Source organism: Pseudorca crassidens, chromosome 18, assembly GCF_039906515.1.
Source record: "Pseudorca crassidens isolate mPseCra1 chromosome 18, mPseCra1.hap1, whole genome shotgun sequence".
NCBI lineage: Eukaryota > Metazoa > Chordata > Mammalia > Artiodactyla > Delphinidae > Pseudorca > Pseudorca crassidens.
Window position 1 is genome coordinate 79,994,941 of NC_090313.1, and position 26,169 is coordinate 80,021,109.

The 26,169-nt window shown below is 39.4% G+C and overlaps 1 protein-coding gene across 4 annotated transcripts in view; it reads right to left on the reverse strand.

The window, feature by feature from the left end:
* RNF17 (ring finger protein 17) overlaps positions 1–26,169 on the reverse strand; it is a 110,846-nt gene that overhangs the window by 29,587 nt on the left and 55,090 nt on the right. For all 4 annotated transcript variants that reach the window (XM_067713866.1, XM_067713865.1, XM_067713864.1 and 1 more), the window contains 6 exons: positions 24,671–24,786; positions 23,131–23,251; positions 20,184–20,304; positions 12,290–12,517; positions 11,483–11,633; positions 11,222–11,340 (listed from right to left, as the gene is read on the reverse strand). In XM_067713866.1, the coding sequence (XP_067569967.1) occupies positions 11,222–11,340; positions 11,483–11,633; positions 12,290–12,517; positions 20,184–20,304; positions 23,131–23,251; positions 24,671–24,786 (856 nt within the window). The remainder of the gene's footprint in view (positions 1–11,221; positions 11,341–11,482; positions 11,634–12,289; positions 12,518–20,183; positions 20,305–23,130; positions 23,252–24,670; positions 24,787–26,169) is intronic.

Here is a 26,169-nt window from a genome sequence, read left to right on the forward strand (position 1 = left end):
GACAGAGACACATTCTCGCCAAGGAAAGACCCACGCCCCAGCTGCAGCGATCCAGAATCAGGAGGGACCACAAAGGAGGGAGAGAGCTGAGCTCTACATGAGGCATGCCAACTGATACTGAGCAGGGCCCTGTAGGGCTCCTGGGCACAAAAACTTTGTGTCTCCCATTTTTTTGAGTATAGGAAATACCCTTCACTTGGCATCACGACCTCTAGATCCTGTACAGGACAGAGTCCCCGGAACACCTGGCTTTGAAAACCAATAGGAAATATGACCAGGAAAACTACAGAACTGCAGAGAACATGATGCTGAAAGCTCAGCTTCTCTGTACACTGGTGCTGAACTGAATCTTGGAGACAGAGTTTTGGGTGAAGTAGAAAAGGATAGCTTTATTACTTTGCCAAGCAAAGGGGGAAACAGAGGGCTACTGCCTCGAAAAACTATGTGTTCCAACTTGGAGAGGACAGTGAGAAGTTTTATAGTAATGGTTCGGGGCTTTCCTGATGGTGCAGTGGTTAAGAATCCACCTGCCAATGCATGGGACACAGGTTCGAGCCCTGGTCCAGGAAGATCCCACATGCAGTGGAACAACTAAGCCCGTGTGCCACAACTACTAAGCCTGCGTTCTAGAGCCTGCGAGCCACAACTACTGAGCTCGTGTGCCACAACTACTGAAGCCCACACACCTAGAGCCCGTGCTCCACAACAAGAGAAGCCACAATGAGAAGTCTGTGCACTGCAACGAAGAGTAGCCCCTGCCCGCCACAACTAGAGAAAAGCCGACATGCAGCAATGAAGACCTGATGCAGCCCAAAAAAAAAAAAAAAAATCGTTCAAAGAAGGCGTGATCACATGGACATTCTTCTGATGGGTTGGTAGAGACATATGTCAGCGTCAGCATCATCAACCTTCACTGGTTCCAACTGGTCTGGGGTCTACATGCTTGTGGGCAGCATACTATCATTCATCGTTAACTTCTCCCACCTGGAGGGGGTTTCAGTATCTCCAAAACAGCTCAAAGATATTGTTGTTTATCCACTGATGGGGAACCAGGACCCTCCCCAAGGCTGCACTACTGTTTCTCTTGACTGTTTTTCCCTGGTCTCGCATCCCCTCCCTTCCCTAATTAACAACAGTTTGAATCTGCCCATTGTAACTCAGGTCATGGAGGCTGAATGAAAGCTATTTCCTGTAATCAAAGAAATGGGGGACACAGAAAGTCTTTGTGCCAGGGAGTCCCAGAGGGCCCTGCTTGGTAGTAAACAGAAAAACCTGCCCTTAAAGGGCCTGTGCCCAAACTCACCCAACCTAAAAACAAGTGCAAAAACACCAGATTGAAAAGGGCATGGGCCACACACGAAGAGGACCCACTTACTAAATCTTAAAGCGTTTGCTGGAGAGGGAGAAACCAGCTGGGATGCCCCCTAGGGACTGAGACACTAGCAGGTGCCTTTTTTTGTGATCTCAGGCTACCTTGCTATCACTAGCACTGAAATTCTCCCTCTAACCTATTAGCACTAACGGGTCTGCCCTGCTGAGAGTCCTGCCCACCCGAGCCTCAGCTGGGCCTCACAGCCATGCAAGCAACAGCCCTGCCCACCAGCACCCCACAGCAGCCGCTGCCCTGCCACAAGAGGAGGGCACACAGAGCCCACAGAGGGGACACCCCTTGAGTGCCAGGCTGTGGCCACCAGGCAGGATTGTACCCCTGAGTCCCACTGAGCATCTCCTAAGTAAGGCCACTCTTTCAAGACTGGAAGAGAGAGCTGATTTATCTAATATATATGAACAAACAGAGAATTAGGCAAAAAGAGGAGACAGAGGAATATGTTCCAACCAAAAAAACAGATTAAAACCTCAGAAAAAGAACTAAACAAAACAGAGATAAGCAACGGACCTGGTAAAGACTGAAAAGTCATCATCATAAAGATGCTCACCAAACGCAGGAGAAGAATGGATGAACACCATGAGAACTTCAACAAAGAGACAGAAAATATAAGAAAGAACCAAACAGAAGTTGTAACTGAATGAAAAATGCCCTAGAGGGCTTCAACCGCACACAGGATGAAGACAAAGAGCGAATCAGCAGGCAGAAGACAAAGCAGTGGAACTCACCCAGACAGAGCAGCAAAATGGGAAAAAAAAAAAAAAAGTGAAGATAAGAAACTTTGGAGACAACAAGTGGAATAAACATTTGCATTATAGGAGACCCAGAAGATGAAGACAACAAAGAAAGAAAGAAAGGACCAGAAAAATTATTTGAAGAAATAGTGGCTAAAACTTCCCTAATCTGAGGAAGGAAACAGACACCCAGGTCCAGGAAGCCCAAGAGAGTTCTAATAAGATGAACCCAAAGGATCACATCAAGACACACTATAATTAAAATGGTAAAAGTTAAGGATAAAGAGAAAATCCTAAAAGCAGCAAGAGAAAAACAACTTGTTATGTACACGGGAATCCCCATGAGGCAATGAGCAAATTTTTCAGCAGCAACTTTAAAGGCCAGATGGGAGCGGCATGACTATTCAAAGTGCTGAAAGAAAAAAACTTCCAACTAAGAATTCTCTACCCAGCAATGTTTTCATTCAGAATTGAAGGAGAGATTAAGAGTTTCCCAGATAAGCAAAAGTTAAAGGAGTTTGTCATCACTAAACCAGCCCTACAAGAAATGTTAAAGGGATTTCTTTAAGCTGAAAAGAAATGGCACTAATTAATAATAAGAAAACATACAAAAGTAAAAATCTCACTGAAGATGGTATAACAAAAGTAGTGGATCAATCACTTATAAAGCTAGCATGAAGGTTAAAAGATAAAAGTAGTAAAATTAATCAGAAGAAAGTACACACACAGACTGAGAGTGAAGTTATAAAAAAAGAATTCCATGCAAATGGAAATAAAAAGAAAGCTGGAGTACCTATACTCATATCAGGCAAAAGAGACTTTAAAACAAAGATTGTAATAAAAGACAAAGAAGAGCATTACATAATGATAAAGGAGTCAATCCAGCAAGAAGATGTAACATTTATAAGTGTATATGCACCCAACACAGGAGCACCAAAATATATAAAGCAAACATTGACGGACTTAAAGGGAGAAATTGAAAGCAATACTATAAAGGTAAGGGACATTAACACCCCACTTGCACCAATGGATAGATCATCCAGACCAAAAACGTAAGGAAACAGCAGATTTAAATAACACGTTAGATCACATGGACTTAACATATATGCAGAACATTCCATCCAAAAGCAGCAGAATACACATTCTTCTCAAGTGCACATGTAACATACTCCAGGGTAGATGACATGTTAGTTTACAAAACACGTCTGAATAAATTCAGAAAAATGAAATCGTATCAAGCATCTTCTCCAACCACAATGGTATGAAACTATAAATCAATCACAAGGGAAAAAAATGGGGAAAACCACAAGAACGTGGAGATTAAACAACATGCTACTGCACACCCAATAGGTCACTGGAGAAATCAAATAGCTAGTGACAAATGAAAACAGAAATACAACATACCAAAAATCTACAAGACACAGCAAAAGCAGCTCCAAGAGGGAAGTTCACGGCAATTAGGCCTACCTCAAGAAACAAAAATCTCAAACAAACCAACTTTACACCTAAAGGAACTAGAAAAAGAAGAATAAACAAAACCCAAAATTAGTAGCAGGGAGGAAATAATAAAGATCAGAGCAGAAATAAATGAAATAGAGACCCCCCCACCGCAAAAAAAACCCCAATAGAAATGGCCAACAAAACTAAGAACTGCCTCTTTGAAAAGATAAGCAAAATCAACAAAACTTTAGCTAGACTCACCAAGGGAAAAAAAGAGAGAAGACTCAAATAAATAAAATCAGAAATAAAAGAGGGGATGTTAACAACTGATACCACAGAAATACAAAGGATCGTAAGAGACTATTAACAATTATATGCCAACAAAATGGACAACCTAGGAGAAATGGATAAATTTCTGGAACCACACAATCTTAGCAACTGAATCCTGAAGAAATAGTGAATAGACTCATTACTAGCAAGGGAATTGAAACAGTAATAAAAAAATCTCCCAACTAACAAAAGCCCAGGAGTAGACAACTTCACTGGTGAATTCTACCAAACATTCAAAGAAAAATGTTTTGAAGAATTCTCAAACTCTTCCAAAAAACTGAAGAGGAGAGAAACCTTCTGAACACATTTTATGAAGCCAGTATTTCCCTGACACCAAAACCATACAAGGACACCACAAGAAAAGAAAATTGCAGGTCAGTATTTCTGATGAACATAGATGTAAAGATCGTCAACAAAATATTAGCAAACAATACATTAAAAGGGTCACATATCACGATCAAGTGGATTTATTCCAGCAGTGTAAGGATGGCTCAGCACCCACAAATTAATCAACGTGGTACATACAGTAACAGGATGAAGGATAAAACCATATAATCCATCTCAATAGATGCAGAAAAAGCATTTGACAAAATTTAACACCGATTTATGATAAAAACTCTCAACAAAGTGGGTACAGGGAGAGTGTATTTCAACATAATAAAGGGCATATATGACAAACCCATAACTAACATCACACTCAATGGTGAGAAGCTGAAAGCTTTTCCTCTAAGATTAGGAACAAGACAAGGATGCCCACTCTCATCACTTTCATTCAACATAGTATTAGAAGTCCTAGAACAAGTAATTCTAAAATTTGTATGGAACCACAAAAGATCCCGAATGTCCAAAAAACAATCTAGAGAAAGAAGAACAAAGCTGGAGGTATCACACTCTCTGATTTCCAACTATACTACAAAGCTACAGTAATCAAAACAGTATGGTACTGGCACACGAGCAGACACATAAATCAATGAACATAATAGAGAGTTCAGTAATAAACCCACACATATATGGAAAATTATTTTATAACAAGGGAGCAAAGAACATACAATGGAGAAAGGATAGTCTCTTCAATAAATGGTGCTGGGAAAACTGAACAGCCACATGAAAAAGACCACTAGACCACTATCTTAAGCACAAAAATTAACCCCAAAAGAATTAAAGACTTGAATGTAAGAACTGAACTATAAAATTCCTAGAAGAAAACATAGGCAGTATCCTCACTAACCTCAGGCTTAGCAATTTCTGTGGATCTGACGCCAAAGGCAAGGGAAAGTAAATCAACAAATGGGACTGCATCAAACTAAAAAGCTTCTGCACAGCAAAGGAAACCACCATCAAAATGAAAAGGCAACTTACTGAATGAGAGAAGATATTCTGCAAATCACGTATCCAGTAAGGTGTTAATATCCAAAATTATAATGAACGTATACAACCCAACAACAAAAATCCCCAAACAGCCTCATTAAAAAATGGGCAGAGGATTTGAATAGACATTTTTCCAAAGAAGACATACAGATGGCCAACAAATATATGAAAAGATGTTCAACATCAGTAATTATTAAGAAAATGCAAATCAAAACCACAAGAAGGTATCACCTCACATCTGTTAGAATGCCTGTTATCAGAAAGACAACCAATAAAAAGTGTGGGCAAAGATGTGGAGAAAAGGGAACCTTCCTGCACTGTTGGTGGGAATGTAAATTGGTACAGCACTACTGGAAAACAGTATGGAGGTTCCTCAAAAAAATAACTACTATATAACCCAGCTATTCCACTTTTGGGTATTCACCAGAAGAACCTGAAAACACTAATTCAAAAAGATATCTAAGGGCTTCCCTGGTGGCGCAGTGGTTAAGAGTCCGCCTGCCGATGCAGGGGATGCGGGTTCGTGCCCTGGTCCGGGAAGATCCCACATGCCGCGGAGCGGCTGGGCCCGTGAGCCATGGCCGCTGAGCCTGCGCGTCCGGAGCCTGTTGCTCCGCAACGGGAGAGGCCGCAACAGTGAAAGGCCCGCGTACCGCAAAAAAAAAAAAAAAAAAAAAAAAAAAAAGATATCTGCACCCCTATGTGAACTGCAGCACTATTTACAACAGCCAAGATATGGAAGCAACCTAAGGATCCATAAAATGGAATAATGGATAAAGGAGATGTGATATACACACAACTGAATACTACTCAGCCATAAAAAAAAAAATGCAATCTTGACATTTCTAACAACATGGATGAACCCTGAAGATATTATGCTAAATGAAATAAGCCAGACTGAGAAAGCCAAATACCACATGATTTCATTCATATGTGGAATCTAAAAAACCAACCAACAAACAAAAGAGAAACAAACTCATACATACAGAAATCATATTAGTGGTTACCAGAGGGGAAGGGAGTTGCGAGATGGGTGCAAAGGGTGAAGGGTGTCAATTATAACGGTGATGGATGGTAACTAGGCTTGTGGTGTGATCACTTTGCAGTGAATACAAATGTCAAATTATAATGCTGTACAGCTGAAACTTATATAATAAAAAATATCTGGTGAATTTACCTTTAAAAATTTTCAATTTGTTTTTCAATTATAGTTTTCAAACATATTCAAAAGCAAAGAGAATATAATAAATCTCATCTATCATTCAGCTTTGACAATTGTCAATACACGACCAATTCTATTTCATCATATTCCCATGTATTCACTCCCATCCCTGATTATTTTTTTTAATATTTATGTGTGTATGTATGTATGTATGTATGTATGTCTGAGCTGGGTCTTCGTTGCTGCACGAGGGCTTCTCTAGTTGCAGCGAGTGGGGGCTCTTTGTTGTGGTGCACGAGCTTCTCATTGCGATGGCTTCTCTTGTTGCAGAGCACGGGTAGTTGTTGCACGTGGGCTCAGTAGTTGTGGCGCACAGGCTCTAGAGCACAGGCTCAGTAGTTGTGGTACACGGGCTCAGCTGCTCCGCAGCATGTGGGATCTTCCCGGACCAGGAATCGAACCCGTGTCCCTTGCATTGGCAGACAGATTCTTAACCACTGTGTCACCAGGGAAGCCCCTAATTATTTTTAAGTCCCAGATTTAACATTATTTCATTTGAAAATATTTTAGCTTGCATTTCCAAAACTAAATCTTTTTTTTTTTTTTTGCGGTACGCGGGCCTCTCACTGTTGTGGCCTCTCCCGTTGCGGAGCACAGGCTCCGGACGCGCAGGCTCAGCGGCCATGGCTCACGGGCCCAGCCGCTCCGCGGCATGTGGGATCTTCCCGGACCGGGGCACGAACCCGCGTCCCCTGCATCGGCAGGCGGACTCTCAACCACTGCGCCACCAGGGAAGCCCCCAAACTAAATCTTTTTAAATAAACACAACCACAGTACTGTTGTCACATTAAAAATTAATAATTTCTTAAGATCAACTATTCAGATGGTGTTTTTTTCCTGATGTTTCAAAACAGTCTGAATTGGTAAACAAAATCCATACATCATGAATGGGCAATATGTATCATTAGTGCCCCTTCCATCTCTTTCCCTTGTAATTTTCTGTTGAATAAACAGAGTTGGTTTGCAGTTTCAATGGTCTAAATTTAGCTGACTGCATTCTCATGGTGCTTAACATGTTCATCCATCTCTTGTATTTCCTTTAAATTCATAGTTAGGTCTAGAGTCTCGATCAGATTCAGGTTCGCCTATTTCTTTTTTCAGCAGTACTATTCAGAGATGGTGCTGTGTACTTCCCTCAGGAGGTACATAATGTCTGATTCTCTTTTGTGATGTTAGCAGCCACCAACAATCATGTCTAGATCCCTTAGTATGTAAGAGTTGTAAAATGGTGGTATTCCAATGATATCATTCTTCCTTTGTTAGAAGGAATGCTTATGAAGAACAACTTTCCCTTACCACCTAATTGATATCTCAAGACACAGACTGTACAGGAAAAACAAGTGCTCATTTCCCTTATTTACCAATTTTCAGAATAATGAACTAGTTCCCTAGAATCCTCTAAAAGTGATGTTTTTTTTAAAAAATCACTTTATGAATTTAGAGACTTAAACATATCAAATGCTTTGATACAACATAATAATCATCCTACTGCTGTTCAAACTGTCCCATCTTTGGTCAGTGGAAGTTTATTCAGGTTGGCTACTGAGTCCTGTTGTCATAATCTATCTATCCATCCATCTATTTATTTATAGCTTTCTTGCTTTTTGCTAGGTCAAGATATTCTAGGCTCACACTGTGTATTTCCTTCCCAAGACCTGGAATCAGACATTTTCCCAAAGAGCACTAAATTCTTTTAGTGGGAAATGGTATTTGGAGACCACAATTTGTGCACCAGCATGGCTCATTGCTACTGGGTCCTTCATGTTACAAGGCTAAATAACATGTTTTTTTATAATTAAAATACCTTATCAGTTTCTACTGATACTATGAATTCAAAATCAGGAGTACAAGGTAAATCAACCTTAATCTTACATTTTTACCATCTAACAACTGTTCTTAATGATATGTAACATAATTACTATTTTGAATTATCCCACAAAACACACACAACAGTTTCAGTAACACTACAACCAACTTTGGGATTAATAAAAACAGCTGACTTGGGGGGGCAGTTATTTCTTGTCCTTAGGATATATTTTGGTAAGCATGTACAGTCAACTTATTGTGTTTTAAAGTCACTTGAGAAAGTTCCTCTCTGCGAGGCTATACCACCACCACATACAGTTAATTTCATTTTACTATTTTTACTGATTTGTCTGCATAAAATATGAATGTTGTTCTAATGTTAAACTGATATTGTTAGTAACCTCTTTTCCCCAACTTATTTGAAGTACTTACTCTTAGTTAATACCAATGTGACAACAGGAGGTTGATTCAGCTTCTCACATATACTCTCCTTTCTCCCTCCATTCTTTGAAATTGTGGCTGATCTACTTTGCATTCTATACTGTTTTCCTAATAACTATCATTTAATCTTGGTTCTTTTGGTAAAATAAATGTAATGTTCACCACAATTCTTATGTCAAAATCTCTCTCGTTGGTTACCTAAAACTTGTTCTCTTACAGGGACCGTTCCTGGAAACAATATCCCCTGAGTGATGAAATCAGTATTTTGTGGTCTTTTTACCAATACCTGAAAGTCAGTTGGCTGGATATAAAACCCACAGCTTGCCATTTTCTTTTGAGTATTTTTAGAATGTTACTCTCTTACCTTCTGGCATAAAGTGTTGATGATGACAATGTTATTTTATATCTCTCGTGAATCAATGATTTTACTAGATAATCTCTCAGTGTTGGCATTCCTGAACCGATTTTCCAAGATAGGCAGTGCGCCTTTTCAATGTATTTTTTAAAGCAGTATTTTAGGGACACTTTTTTGAATTGGGTTTTTAGTATTTGTTTTGATCTATTTCTTTTAGTCTTGTTCTTTGACATTCCTATTACATGTATATTAGGTCTCCGTCTAGGTATCTTTTGTTTTCTTTTAAATCCTTTGGATTTTTAAATTAAAAACATCTGCCCTTCTTTTGATCTTGTGTTTCTTTTTTTAAACACTTATTTAAATTTATTTGTTTACTTATTTATTTATTTTTGGCTGCGTTGGCTCTTTGTTGCTGCACGTAGGCTTTCTCTAGTTGCAGTCAGCAGGGGCTACTCTGTTGCGGTGTGCAGGCTTCTCACTGTGGTGGCTTCTCTTGTTGCGGAGCACGGGCTCTAGGCATGCAGGCTTCAGTAGTTGTGGCATGCGGACTCAGTAGTCGTGGCTTGTGGGCTCTAGAATGCAGGCTCGGTAGTTGTGGCGCACAGGCTTAGTTGCTCTGCAGCATGTAGGATCTTCCCGGACCAGGGATCGAACCCGTGTCCCCAGCATTGGCAGCTGGATTCTTAACCACTGTGCCACCAGGGAAGTCCCTTGTATTTCTCTTTAAGACATTTTCTATTACTTATTTGCTTTGTGTTTTTTCCAGTTTAGTCTACATTCTGATATGATTTTCTTTTCCTTCCTGAGTGCTATCATCTCTTTTCAAATCTTCGTTTTTCTGTAATCAATCTTATTTGAGTTTTTCTAGTTCTATTTTATGTTGTTCTTCACAGTGTCTATCATTTTCTGAATTTTTTAGTTTACTTTGAAATACTACTGCTTTGTAAGCCTGTCTTTTTCGTGGATTCCATTGCCTCTAGGGATATTATTTGGCTCCTAATTCTCTTTTCTCATAATAATTTGTAAGGAGTTCGACTGTAATCCTTCTTTTCACTAATGTTTTAAGTGAAGTAAAATTTCCTGTACTTCAGGAGAACGGGGGGATCACAACTGCTTTCCGAGCTTCATGGCTCTGGAACTCTGACTTGTGTCGTTCTCCCAAAGTGACAGACAACATGGCTTCATACCTTGCTCTCTACTTTTATCTGCGTCTTTTCTTTCCTTTGCCCCACAGTCTGCCTTGCTCAAATCAGGCTCTCTTCCCAGCAGATTCTCCTCTGTCTGGGGGTCCTGGAAGAGAGCTTGTGTGGCTAAGAAGGCTTCAGTACCATGAAACACCGGCCTGTCACAGAGCTCTCGCATTGAACTACAAAGAGCACCCTGCGTCTCAGTTTTGGTTGCTGTTCTCAAGTTGGCCCATGTGCTCTAGTGAAATGCTGTTGCCAATTCCTATTTTCAGACCTTTGAGGACCCCAGGCAGCTTTCCCTCTCCATCCTCCCCCACAAGTGTGACACCACAGGGTCTGGTTTGTGGAGCACCCCACCTGCTTGTGTTGCCTACTTTCGTTGTAGATGTTGTCCATGCAGTCTGCAGATTTGCATCCATGTTTATGTGTTTATGGTAGGATTCTAGCAGACTCTACAATTATACCTTGCCATTTCCCAGAATCCTAATTCACTCTTTCTGGTAATTTACACATTTTTAGCTATCCATGCAATTTTAAGCTTATGAAATACATTTTTATTTCTACCTGCTTGTGTGCCTCAAGGGTTTTTTTTTTAACAGTTTGAATTCTTTCTAGATACCACCAAAGTTTACTATGTACTTCATATTTTTATCTTTCCTGTTTTTGTTTTTTAATTTTTTGGCCACACCATGCGGCATGTGGGATCTTAGTTCCTTGACCAGGTATTGAACCCACGCCCCCTGCAGTGGAGGTGCAGAGTCTAAACCACTGGAGTGCTAGGGAAGTTCTTCTTTCCTGCTTAAAACCTTAAAATTAACTAGACAGATCAACTAGATCTTATGAAAATTTCAGAATATGTCAGAAAAATCAAAACTGATAAGAATCCATCCAAAAAGAAACATATTTAAAATCATATTCAATAATGAGAAAATTTACTCAGCTAAAAACTACCTTATATCAACAAGAGAGCATTCCAAAGATAATCTTCCCATGGTCTTTAGGTTTTCTTGAAGTTCTCTTAAACAGTTAATATTCACTACTAGTTCAACACCCACGTCATACAGCAAGACCTATGAAAACAGTAACTTATTAAGTCTATGGAAAGACAGTGCTTAAAAATTTTTTTTTTGCAAACTGAAAAGCATGATAAAAATTGGATGAAAATACAAAATGCATTCACTTTCATGATTATATTCTTAATGCTGCATTTACCTCCACCAATGTGTCTGTAACCATTCTGATGATCTGGCCCCTTTGCCACTGATTTTCATCTGGGATCTTAACAGCACAGTGCATATTGCTCTTCCATTTAACAGGTTCCCATTTTGAGTTTTCATAAGCAGAGACCATCTTTTCTCCTAAACTATGTAAAGAAAAAAAATGTTAACTCTCGAAACCTTTTCTTGTGACGTACAATTCCCTGACTCCCTGTCTTCTACTGTCCTCCCTCCCTCATTCTATTCCAAAGAAACCGGCTACCTTGTTCTTCCTTGGACACCCAAGCACATTTCCACTGCAGGGTCTGGAACTAGTTCTTCCCTCTGCCTGACGTGAGCTTCTCCCAGGCATCTTCATGGCTCCCTCCCTCCCTGCCTTCAGGGTCCATTTCAAGTGTCACTGACTCTGTGAGGTCTTCCTCCCCCACTGCTTGATCTTTCTCGTCTTCATCATCATCTGCTGCACTGAATACTTTGTTCACTGTCACTCCCTCTACTAGAATTTAAGCTCCATGACAGCATAAGCTTGTCCATGTTTTTAGCACTGTATCCCCAACACCTATAATACTGGCTGTCAAATAATAGGCACTCAGTAAGCATTTGTGGAATTTATAAACCCTAACACAGTGAAAATAACCAGTAAAAATATTATTTGTATATTTTTAACTGGTTTTTTAGTGAATATTTAGCTGAAATAATTTTGTACTTTTAAAATTCTGCATTTATGACTTCTAGATCTTTGAAACGAAATACAGAAAGAAGAATAAAGCTACACACACAATGTTTTCTTTGAATGTTATACCTATGAAGTAAGTCTTCTGTTAATAGCCACTGAACATAAATCTTCTCAGGAGACACTACATTGCAGATGTACACAGGCAGTTCCTTATAATAAAGTGACTGCAGATCCTCATTAGGTAGAGATTTTGCAAATACAGGATTTAAGTTGTTTACTTCATTTGAAATAATTTCTTCTGGAGAAGGATCCCATACTTCAGTATGCTTTTTGGAATTATCTTTGAGGGTGTATCTGAAAAATAACAAAACCCATTAGCAAAAAGAGTAGCTTGCAAAATATTTATGTTTGTATTTGCTTAGATCTAGAGATGAATAATATGATTTTAGATACGAGTCACTGCTTTGCAGTTTTGATACTAACAGAAATTTTAGTCTTTTGCAGAGCACAGGCTCTGGACGTGCAGGCCCAGCGGCCATGGCTCACGGGCCCACGGCATGTGGGATCTTCCCGGACCAGGGCACGAACCCGTGTCCCCTGCATCGGCAGGCGGACTCTCAACCACTGCGCCACCAGGGAAGCCCTAGTCTTTTTTTTAAAAAGAGTTCTTAATGATTAACAAAGGACAAAGAGGAAAAGTAAAAGCCAAACTTTCTATTTTAAAAACAGTTTAAAATACCAAGCGTGCTCATAATTACACAATTTCCCACTGATATTTTGTACTCACAAAGGAATAGAACTATTCAGTGTCTTTTTTTTTGGTGACTTTAATATTTCTCCTTGACTAAAAAGTATCCATCTGTCTGAGAATATAAGTGGAAAACAACTGCTATTTTAAAATATCTTAATAAGCAAAATTACAGAAGTGTTTAGAATGTTTAATGAATCAGATTAGCTCAGATTCTAATCACAAATAATGTCAAAATTTCTTTAAAGGAAAAAACTTAAGTTCTTTCACAATAAGCTTGAGATTTTGCTAACCAAAGAGACTAACAATTTTTCCTTCTAAATCTAATGGACAGTTTTCAGTCCTTACTCAACATCTACTCCGAGCCTAAACTAGCTACTCTTTCCTTCTTGAAATGTTCTCTTTCTTTGGTTCCTGGTTTTTCTTTAGTTTTAGGTTCCCGATTTTTTTTTTTTTTTTAACTTCTCTCTCTTGTAAGTGATAATGCTCAGACTTGCATCTTCACCTAGGAAGACTGGGATGATTGATGAAAGTGATGGACTCATTTATTATGTGTATGTTAACTTGCCATCTGAATCACCTAACCAGGTCTCTCTTCCATGCTCTAGACCCAGGTACTCATTTCTTTCATTCAACTAATATTTCCTGGGTACATACTGTGAGCCAAGAATGCTAGATCCCAGAGATATGGCAGTGGACAAAATAAGCAGGGTTCCTGTCCTCCTGGAGTTTATGCTATTGTGATACTGAGAGATCACATAATTACACAAAAAATAAATTATACAGAACAAGGGCATAGGCCAACGAAATCTAACCCAGTCTGTGAGTTGGAGAAGGTTTCTCTTGATTAAATGACATTTCAATTGAGATTTTAAAAGGACAAGCAGAAGTTAGTGAGGCATTCCAGAAACCAAAAGAAAACATGTAGCTTTGACATAGTAAAGCAGTAGGACATGACATGAACCTTAAGGTAGACAGGCACCAGAATATTTGGGAAACATTGTTTTATTTTATAAAGGATGGTGTGCGTATATGATATAGTTGAGCCCGACAGACTAGACTGTGGAACTTCACATTTCTTTTCTTCTTACGCCTCAGGTGCTCAGGGCACGCACTGATCAAGGGAAGCTCATGTTCTACTTTGAGGACAGGCAATAGATACTATGAAAACAGTGGGACTGGTTGCAGTCCTCAGGAATCGGCAATCCGGGTGTGGAAGGGCAAGGAGACTGGCTGGGCTGCCAGAGCAGCAGAGGTGGTTTATGAAAACTGGTACCTTGGGAGGGGCAAAGCAATGTGCTTTTATAAAATTTTCAAAAGTAAATACTGTAAGTGCAATTAGTTAAGATCATGGGCTCTTTCCACTCTCACTTTTCCTGTCCTTTTTTTTCTCATCTTGGATGTTGGCCAAAGCATTCTGGGGTGGCTAAGGGGAAGCTGAGTTGGAGACACATTTAGTTTGTATTTAGTGGGATACAGTTTTGTGGCTCACGACACATCCTGTGGAGTTACACTATTGCTAGCCATCTTGGTGCAGCAGTGGGTTCCAGAAATGCTCCCACAACCTTAGTGTCACATATGAAAACATAAGGTTCAATACAAAGCTAATGCACCACTATGTGTAATAAGTAATTGAGCCACTGTACACCTGTTTTTCTGGCATAACAGTGCTTCTCTTTCATTCTTTAACATGTCCCAGTTTGGACGAGAAATAGGGTTACCCTGTTAATAAACAAATTAAATCATAAATCAATACATTAATAAATGTCAAATCAAACAGTATTAAAGATTCATTATAATAAAACTTGAAGTATCTTGAATATTATGTATATACATAATATATGTATAATACATGAAAGAAATAATAGATTCTCCTAAAATTAATTTTAGAAATTTACATGACATTACCAATAATTGAGCTATGGCTCTAAAAAACTTTAAAAAAATTACCAATAAACAAATTTCGATCAGCCACACTAAAGACTGGATTACTTTTCTATTCTCTCCATAGGGATATCACAAAATCTGATATTTCATGTGGTAATCAGTATACAGCTAAAAAAGAAAGTATTTTACAGATGAGTCTGAATTTTCTAACATTTGTGGTATTTGTTAACTTTTGAAAATCTGTAATTTGTTGATTTCTTTTGCCAGCCTATATAAATATTACTTTTGTTTTTTAAATTCTATAGTTATAATTTTGCATTCTTTTTCTCAAAATGGGGTCTCCCAAATGGTACAAACTTCAGGCTGACCCAGGAGACCTGGAGTTGCCCTTGCCGGGCACAAGCCTGAGCACCAAGGGTGAGCAGACATGGCTGCCTCTCCCCTCACCCCCCTTCCTTAGCCGCTGCAGCGCCCGCTCCTCACTCTCACCACGCGACCCCTGCGGTCCCACGGCTGAGGGCATGGCCCACAGCTCCCGACCGCTGCACAATGCTTTTGCTGCCTGGAGATTCTCCCTCTGCTTTCTTAGCCACAGGACCTCACACCAATACACCCAGAGCGGGTGCTGCCTTCACTCTCCCCACAAACCTGTGCTCTGTTCTCAGGGAACAGTGTCACCAGTCACTGGTGGTCAGGTCAGTGATCCTGAGTCAACCTCAACTCCCTCCTCTTTCTCACCTACAATGAGCAGCAGGGTCCTGTGATGCTCACCCCCTTTATGTTTCACGATCTAGCCATTTTCCATCTTCAGGTGTTTTTTGAAAACTTGCCATCAGACACAGCTTTCTAAAATGCAAATCTCTCAGTCCTCTGTTGAAAATCCTTCAATAGCTCCCCTTTCTTCAAGGGATAAACTGCAAACACATTCAAGTGTTTGAAAAGTACTGTAATTTACTTCTCAGTGACTGAGGTTCCTCAATTATCTAGTCTCTGCGTTTCTCCTGCCATACCAGCCACTAGTACCTTTTTTTTCTGTCCGTTAGCTGTGTGACTATACTAACAATACATAAACACACATATTTTTCCTGAATGCAGGCCTTCACTCCTGGTTGTATTAAAGAATTCAGCTTAAGTGAGAGCTCCACTGGTGAGCCCTCCAGGATTCCCCCACAGCACCGTAATTACCCTTTGCACAGCTCTTATCGTACTGAAAGGTCAGACTGACCATCTCCTTTCCTACTACAAACCAACCTTACTCACCACTGAGTACAGCATAACAAGTCAGCCTGTAAATATTTCTCGCTTATGTAACTGAACAATAAGGACTATTAGCTAATGGGCTATTTAAAAAAAAAAAAAAGTTTATTGAAGTGTATCTTAGATGTCAAAAAGTTCACCCATTTCAAGTGTATGACAGTAACTTTACCAAATGGTATAACCACCAGCATCGATCAGTTTTAGAACATTTTCACACATACACCCCCGTAAGACCCCCCACGTCCATTTACCCTTAATCCTTGTGCCCACTTCTAGCCCCAGGCAACCCCTAATCTACTTTCTGCATCTTTTCTGGACATATCATACAATTAGTAATCTCCTGTTTCTGGCTTCTTTTACCTAGATTAAAATTTCTGAGGTTTAGGGACTTCCCTGGTGGTCCAATGGTTAAGATTCTGTGCTCCCAGTTCCGGGGGGCTGGGTTTGATCCCTAGTCAGGGAACTAGATGCCACATGCCGCAAAGAAGATCCCACGTGCTGCAACTAAGACCCCGCACAGCCAAATAAATAAAGAAATATTTTTTAAAAATTTCTGAGGTTTATCCATGAAGTAGATGTGTCAGTTTGCTTCTTTTTATGGCTGAACAATATGCCACTGTAGGAATATACTGTGTTCTGTCTATTCACCAGTCACTGGATATTTACATTGTTTCCAATTTTTGGCTAGAATATGAATAGTGCTGCTATGAACAACTGCTTGCAAGTTTGTGTATGGATATATGTTTTCATTTCTCCTGGGTAGATACCTAGGAGAGGAACTGCTAGGTTTTATGGTACTTTTATGTTTAAATTTTGAGACATCCACAAGCCATTTTCCAAAGAGCTACACGCTGTTCTGCGTCCCCCAGTAATGAGGGTTACTCCACGTCCTCATCAGCATCTGTAATTGTCTGTCTTATGTATAACAGCTGTTCTAGTGGGGGAGAAATGGTACCTCATTATGGCTTTAATCTGCATTTCCCTGATGATTAATGACATTGAGCATCTTTCATGTACCGATTAGCCAATTGTATATCTTCTCTGGTAAATGTCTGTTCATATATTTTATCCATTTTCTTTGGTTGGACTGTCTTCTTATTGAGTTTTAAGAGTTCTAGGAATTCCAAAAACAAGTCCTTTATAGGATACGTTCTGCAAGTATTTTCTCCCGGTCTGTTGTTTGTCTTTCACTTACTTAATAGTGTCTTTTGAAATGTACATGTTTTAAATACGATGAGGACAAACTTATCATTTCTTTTCTTTTATGGACTATGCTTTTGGTGTCTTATCTTAGATATCTTTGCTCAATCCACTGTACTGAAGATTTCCTCCTTTTTTCTTCTGGAAATTTACTTTTAGCTCTTAATTTTAAGAGTATAATCCATTTGAGCTAGCCTTTGTGTACAGTGTGAGGTAAGAATTATGCAAATGCAAATTAAACCAAATATGAGACACCACTACACATCTACTAGAGCCACCAGAATCTAGAACACCGACAACACCGAATGCTGGCGAGGACGTGGAGCAGCAGGAACCCTCACTCACTGCTGGTGGGAACGCACACTGAAGTTACTGTGGAAGACAGTTTGGCGGTTTCTTATAAAACTAAACATACTCTTATCATAGGATCCAGCAATTGTGCTACTTGGTATTTACCCAAAGGAGTTGAAAACTTACGTCCACACAAAAACCTGCACGCAATCTCTACAGCAGCTTTCTTCATAATTGCCAAAACTTAGAAGCAACCAAGATGTCCTTCAGTAGGTGAATGGGTAAATAAACTGTGGTGCAACTAGACAATGGAATATTATTCAGTGTTAAAAAGCAATGAGCTGTCAAGCCAGAAAAAGGCACAGAGGAACCTTAAGTGCATATTACTAAGTGAAAGATGCCGATCTGAGAAGGCTACAGACTGTATGATTCCAATGTGGAAAAGACAAAACTACGGAGACAGTAAAAAGATCAGTGCTTGCCAGAAGCTAGAGGGGAGGGAAGGATGAACAGGCTCTCACAGAGTTTTAGGACAGTGAAAATACTCTGTATGATACTATAATGGTGGCTTCAAGTCATTATGTATGTTAAACCCCACAGAATACACACTAATATAAACCATGGACTTTGATGATTATGACACGTCCATACAGTCTCACTGATACCAGCGAACACAACACGTTAGGGGGTGATGATGGTGGGGAGGCTGTGCCTGCGTGGGGCAGGAAGTGTACGGGAACTCTGTGCCTTCCGCTCCACGTTCTGAACCCAACACTGCTACAGAAAACAAAGCCTATCTAACAAAATAAAAAGGGTGACAGACCTGAACATGAAACATAAAACTATAGAATACACAGGAGAAAACCTTTATGACCTGGGGTTAGGCAAAGATTTCTTACCTAAACACAAGCACCTGAATTATAAAAGAAAAAACATTGTCAAACTGAACTTCAAAACCAGAACCTTCTGCTTTTCTTTTTTTAAATAAATAAATTTATTTATTTATTTTTGGCTGCGTTGGGTCTCCATTGCTGCGTGTGGGCTTTCTCTAGTTGCGGCGAGCGGGGGCTATTCTTCGTGGTGGTGCGCAGGCTTCTCACTGCGGTGGCTTCTCTTGTTGCAGAGCACAGGCTCTAGGCACGCGGGCTCAGTAGTTGTGGCGCAAGGGTTCTAGAGCGCAGGCTCAGTAGTTGTGGCGCACGGCATTTGTTGCTCCGCGGCATGGGGGATCTTCCCAGACTAGGGATCGAACCCGTGTCCCCTGCACTGGCAGGCGGATTCTTAACCACTCACTGCGCCACCAAGGAAGTCCCCCTTCTGCTCTTTGCAAGACACTTTAGGAAGTCAGATTGGAAGAAAATATTTGCAAAGCACATGCCTAATGAAAGGCTTGTATCTAGAATGTATAAACAACTTTCATATTTCAATAACAATAAGCAACGATGTTTTAAAAGCCAGACACAAAAAGGCAAAATGTTATATGACTCCATTTATATGAAGTTGTGGAATAGTCAGAATTATGGAGACAGAAATTCGATCAGGAGCTGCCAAGGACCGGGTGTGGCGGAAGGAGACTGACTACATGAAGGCACCAGAGGGAACTCTGAGGGGTGATGGAAACAGTCTGCATCTTGACTGTGATGATGGTTGCATGACTATATGTACTTATCAAAACTCATAACTGTACCTAAAAAGGGTGAATTTCTTATTGTATATGTTATATATCTCAATAACCCTACTTAAAAAAAAAAAGAAAACTCAGTCCAATACATTTGAATGTTTCCTCTCCTTTCCTTCCCTCCCTCGCTTAGGACCTATAGTGAAAAAGGGCAGGCCCTCTCTTCTGCTACTAGTTCCGTTCCTCCCTTGTTAGGGGCGAGGTGGGGGGAGAGCCAGACCACACGCTGAGCACGTCACTGCAGGCCTCTGCTGGGTGTCTCCTCACTGCTCCTCTGGCTTCCCCTGGCAGGCATCACGTGTGGGTGTTATCAAATATTGGCTTTCTTAATGGCTGTGCGAGGGAGTTCTTCAGAAGACCCCTCAGGGGCCAACCCCAATGCACAAGTCACTATTGTGGAAGAACTGCTGTGTCTTGACTTCACACCCTCCCACCCTCCCTAGCACCGCTCTGCTCTTCTGATTCTGGGGTCACCTCAACCACTGGCCTGGCCTGGGTCTCAGCACAATAGCTCAAGCCTGGGTCTCTCTGAAAGTATCTACCTGAGCGCAGGAAAGATCCACATGTCTCCAGGTGAGAACATGGGCTTCTCTGCCACGATGCTCACGCTCGACCCTGCCGTTTCTCTTCCTGATCCTCTTCACAAAGGTTCAGGAGGCACCTAAGCAGACACCCCACCTAGAATAAGACGCCAGTCTCCTTTTCTTAGAAGCACCCTCCATCTCCAGGAGCCGTTCTTGTTGTTGTAGAATCCCTTACAGATGAAGGAAAAAGCCACTCTATTCCCACTAGACTAAAGACTCCAATTATTTTTCCTTCTCTTTTTACTGACCCATTAACAGGGAAAAGCTCCCAAGTCTATAGCCTAAGCAGATAATCAATGGGGAATGATATGCCAGTTTCCCTTCTTGTGAAGTGTTACATATGAAGTAAAAATAAAAGTTTACAGGTCCACTTACCCTACTTCATAAGATGCTAGGCCCTCTTTAACTAGCTGGTCATTAATACTGGTAGGAGTCATTCCAGGAGCACCATGAAAATCGAAAAGCTCAACTAAGAGCACATTGTCTTCCAGAATTTCTGTAAAACCATTAAGACTAGTTTGGGGAAAGAAACAAATATGTCCCAAAATATACTAAAGAGCAATTTTTAAAAACCTGAGAACTTAATTTCCTTCATTTTGCATAATGTCAGTCTCTCCCTAGGGGTAAAAGTAGCATTTTTCACACATAAAAGAACTGCCAATGTTAATAAAATTTTCATTTTAGGTTATTGTGTACTGTTCCATAATGAACCGAAAGCAGCTTAAAGCTTTTAGATCCAGAAAAAACAGTGACATATACTTATTGAAGCAGCATTCTGTTGTGTTTTTAAACTGTTTTATTGGATTCTGCCAAATTCCAGAGGACAAAAGAAATGAATGAAAGTTAATTCAGGCCAGTGCTTATTTGCAAAGTTTTACAGCTTTTATAAGAATGGCACCAAACAACAACAACAAAAAAAAGCAGCACAAAGTTTAAAACAACAAAAACTCAACCCAGAGCATTAAGTGGAATTTTTCCCCGTCCTTCTGTTTTTAGGACAAACCATTAGGTCTATTTCTTAATCTAAACTGGGAGTTAGCTGAGGGTAAAGTTACACCTCGTGTGCCTATTTACTTATTTATAGTACATAGCATAGAGAACCTGCTCAATATGCATTTGAATAAACGACAGAGGAATTTCTTTAGGAAACACACAGTTCTATGCACTGAGATCGGTTTATGCCTATACTTCTATACAATAGTAGCTGGCAGGTGCTAAGAGAATGATGATTCCAAATAAAAAGATAACTCATTACCAGCAGTAACATCCTATATTACCTAGTTGTAAGAATACATGTTAGAAAGCTATTTTTCAAGAGCTTAAAAATCATTCTTCACTACTTTTTTAACAGACCAGATAAATTATCTAGAAACAAAAAGCTAAGCAACTCTGAGCCTCAGTAAACTCTAATCTCCTCACTTTCCATCTTTTGTGTTCCCTTTAGTGCTTTGATTTCATACTGCCCATGCACAAGTTCTTTATTCCACAGGGCCAGCTTCCCATGGTGCTGTACCTTCACCATCTTCCCTGCTCTGCTCCTAATTAAAATTTAAATGTCTCTTGCTTTGTAAGGTAACAATGTATACTAATCTCATCACTGTGCAGGTTAATGGGGAAAGATGTTTTAGGTCTGGTGGGGCCTTCTGGCATTCCTTAAATCAAATTATCTAGGTTAAGATACACTACAACTTGTGTTTAGATATTATTGGTATAACAAGTAATTGAGAATGAAAAAGGGGGAGTCAAGAGAGAAACCCAGGAGGTCTTGTCTTCATGGGTTAACCTCGGGAGGAGACGTTAAAGGGAGAGCTAAAAACCAACAGAATAAAATACCAAAAGGAAAGCTGAGAAGCAGAATTAAAGCACATTAAAGTCAGCTCAAAATCAGTGGAGATTACTCAAGACTAAGAGGCCCTTAACTTACTGTTTATATCAGAGAATCCAGACATAAAAATTCTATAGACTAAGGGTACAATTTCTACCATCATATTCCTCTTCAACAGAGCTACTACGTCAGAACAATGTCTTATGTTAAAGTGAATAAATTAACACAAATATGCAATCATTTCTAGGTTATGTGGCCTTGAGCAATTGATCTTTAAGCTTCAATTCCCTTGTAAAACAGGCTAATAATCTCATGGTATTTTGGGTTTACTAGATGGGAGTATGATGAAAATGAAAAAAATGGATACAGTAAAAAGTACCTTTTGAAGTCCCTTAAGTCAACCCTAAGTAAACATGCTCATGTGTATCCTGCACTAGTACTTGTTAAGACCAACACAGCCACGTTGGTCACAGCTTTGGAAAAGATCAAAATCCCAGATAGTAACAGCTTTCAAATCCCCCATCCAAATCCCTTGGGGCCAGACATGTTTCAGAAGTCTTCAAATTGAGAAAAGCTATATAGAACATATATTGCTTATTTTGTAATACCCACAGCAATTCTGAGGCAGCAGCTCAGAAGCGAACATGACTATCCTGAAGTGGAATATATCTCACTGTAAAGAAGATCAATACAACATATAGCATTGTATCTTCATGTAAATTCAGATCAGATTTTGCCATTAAACTTGCTGGGTTACCAAACTGTGGGCTAGCGCTCAGCCTGTGTATCTCAGACCCAAACTGTTCCAAAAAAGAAGCAACTTTTTTTCAAAATATGCCGAGCGCTTATACTTAAACTTCCTCAAGTAGAATGAAACAAAAACAAAAAAACCTATTTACCAGTTATGTCCCATCTCCCCTCACTTTCTTGCAAATTATACCTTAGCATCCATCACTCCAAGATGAGGGACAGAGACCCAGGACAAAAGCAAAGAGAAACAAGAGAAGCTAACTCCTTGCTTTACGGCTTTCAAAGGGCCATGCTGAGGGTGACTTGATCTTTAATGGAAATTTTTGCCTCATGTACTGATTTTAGGCTCTAGAGCCTGCAGAAGATATTATTCCATTGTCCCCAGTTCTCAATAAATGTTCTCTCTCACTACTCATACTGATGACACATTGAATTTATTATATGATCTGACAAATGTTATATCATAATGTTAGTCTTTTTTTTTTTTTTTTGTGGTACGCGGGCCTCTCACTGCCGTGGCCTCTCCCGTTGCGGAGCACAGGCTCCGGACGCACAGGCCCAGCGGCCATGGCTCACGGGCCCAGCCGCTCCGCGGCATGTGGGATCCTCCCGGACCGGGGCACGAACTCTTGTCCCCTGCATCGGCAGGCGGACTCTCAACCACTGCGCCACCAGGGAAGCCCCATAATGTTAGTCTTATTTAAAATTATGATCATACAGCAACAAATAAAAATGGAAATAGCTTACTAATGACTGAACATGTCATAAACTTATCTTGAGTCTTTTCTTGAAATTTTTCTGTAGCTTTTTTTGACCACTGCAGTGTCCCTTTACATGGTTCAATATAGGCCAGCTTACATTTAATTGCCTGTGTCAAACAAAATTGCACCATTAAGAAAGTAAACTTAACTTACAGTTAATTTAGAATTAAAATAAAGTGTTAAATGTGTACAAAACTGAACTTTGCATTTGAATTTAATACATATTTAGAAAACAAATAAATGTCCAAAGATGTCTCTAACAGTACTTTTATAAATGCAAACAGTTAATCAACAGAGTATGGGATTAAGAGGTACAAACTATTATGTATAAAATAAGCTACAAGGATATATTATACAGCACAGGGAATATAGTCAATATTTTACAATAACTATAAATGGAGTATAACTTTAAAAAATCATGAATCACTATATTGTACACTTGCAACATACATAATGTACATCAATTAAAAAATAAAATCAGTAATAACCTATTAAAAAAAATCCAAACCAAAAATGAAACAAACAAAAAAACAGTATTTTGTTGAATGAATTATTGTATACTCAGACAGTGGAAAAATAAGCATCCACTGAAAGAATTATGATACACTGTTAAATGAAAAATCAAGTTATAGGACTATATATAGTCTAATCCCATAATTTTTTTTTTTTTTTTTTTGCCATACGCGGGCCTCTCACTGCTGTGGCCTCTCCCGTTGCAGAGCACAGGCTCTGGACGCGCAGGCTCAGCGGCCATGGCTCATGGACCCAGCCGCTCCGCGGCATGTGGGATCTTCCCGGACCAGGGCACGAACCTGTGTCCCCTGCATCGGCAGGCGGACTCTCAACCACTGCGCCGCTAGGGAAGCCCTAATCCCATAATTCTTAAAAACACAGAAGATGTATCTTACAAGTATATATATCAAAAATATTGAATAATTCTGAGTGATTCCCCCCTCATTTTACTCATCCGTATTTTCAAATTTTTCCTGTATCATTTTACCCATTTTTAAATGAAAAATACTGCTTAATAACAATTCAAATACTAGGAGTATATGAATTAGGAAATAAACCTCCTTAAACTTATCTCTGGGGACTAGGATTCCAAGATAAGGATAAGTTTTTTATTGATACTTATTCTTCCAGACTCCTCTCTTTCTCTGGCACACATTATATATACTTAAACATAAATGGGATCACAGTAAAATCATTTCTGTAATCAGTTTTTTTCACATATCATATTCTTACTACCTTATACAGATATTTCAAAATAACACTAAAAGCTGCACACCAGTAAGTACTTATAAAGACACAAATATATACACATTTAGAATTAATGTTTATTTGTTAAGATACATATTATTTTTTAAACAGTAACTATAGAGACTCTTTTCTATAGCCCATGAATCAGAAATTATTTACAGAAAAAGTGAAGTTAAAAGAACATTTCTACAGTGAAAATAACTTCTAAAAATACTTGCATATTTGTGCTAATATTCTAACCCTATGATTTATAATGAGTAGATTACCTTCTCTGCAGGATTCAGAAACTCATCCTTTATTTTACGCATTTCTTTAAGTGTTATTTTTGCTGTATTGCCAAAATCCACATATTTAACTTCAACTTCACGATGTCCAGGCAATCCTTCAAAAATTATGAAATTGGAAATCACAAACTTGGGAAAAAAAAGAATTATCTAGCAAGATTAAGACTGATCTACAATCAACTAGATTCGAACACTTTTATGTTCAACATACAAACTTAATATTATTTTAATGTAGAAAACATTTCTAATACGTGAACTTCACAAAATCAACCATAATGCACAGCTGTTCAGACTCGGTGAATGAGAAACTAACAATTTAAAGATATCTAGGGCTACCCTGGTGGCGCAGTAGTTGAGAGTCCCCCTGCCAATGCAGGGGACACGGGTTCGTGCTCCGGTCCGGGAAGATCCCACATGCAGCGGAGCGGCTGGGCCCGTGAGCCATGGCCGCTGAGCCTGCGCGTCCGGAGCCTGTGCTCCGCAATGGGAGAGGACACAACAGTGAGAGGCCCGCGTACCGCAAAAATAAAAAAAATAAAAAAGATATCTAAAGGACAAACAAAATCAGGATAACAAAACAGCCATCAAATGCTAGGTGTTATGTCCTAAAAGTTAAGAATTAGGTTTGGAGTTAGACACTTAAATGACATGTGACTCTGAGAACGCTAATTAATATCTCTAAGATACTACCCTGAGCAAGTTACTTTTTCTCTGTAGGCCTCATTATTTCACCTGTAAAGTGGGTGTACCAATAGAATCAAATCTCATTAAGACTCTTTTTGAGGACTCACCTATTTAAAATACTCTGCAAAGAACCAAGCATAAAAGAAGCACTTAATGTTTGTTAGTCAACATAGGTAATCAAACAAGGCAAAACGCTTAATGATCAAGACACAGGTTCATTTGTATAATATCTAATTGTGAAATTTAAAAAAATTATCTAGGGATATTGTGAAAAATGAGCAGAAACAGACCTCTATGTGAAACTAGTTTTCATATTTTAAAGGATACCAAAGAAACCTCTGGAAGGTTTGAACACATCAAAGTTTGAATAAAGATCTATCATAAACTGACCTTTTTGTAAATACTCAGAATATGAAATATGACTGACTTTAGTTCCCTAAGCACACGTATGTACAATGCTACAAAACTTGTTGCCATTACTTTCAAATTTAAAAACTAATACAGTACATGTAATTTCAAAATGGAAAAAGTTTGGGCATTCTCTGCCCCTTGGTAGAAGTGAAAGCAGATGTAACAATACTGGCACTGCTCGAGATGGCACTCAAGCAGCTCAGGTACCTGAGAAGTCGTGTGTACCCTAAGAGTAAGGTAAAGAGGTGAGGGGACCTTGCCCTGTTTCCACTGGAATCCTCATGCAAGAAAGATAATCTCAAGTGTAACGACACCATTAGATTCTTACCATTCCTCAAGTCCCTGAATGCAGATGCGGTTTTAAACAAAAACAAACAAATGGATAT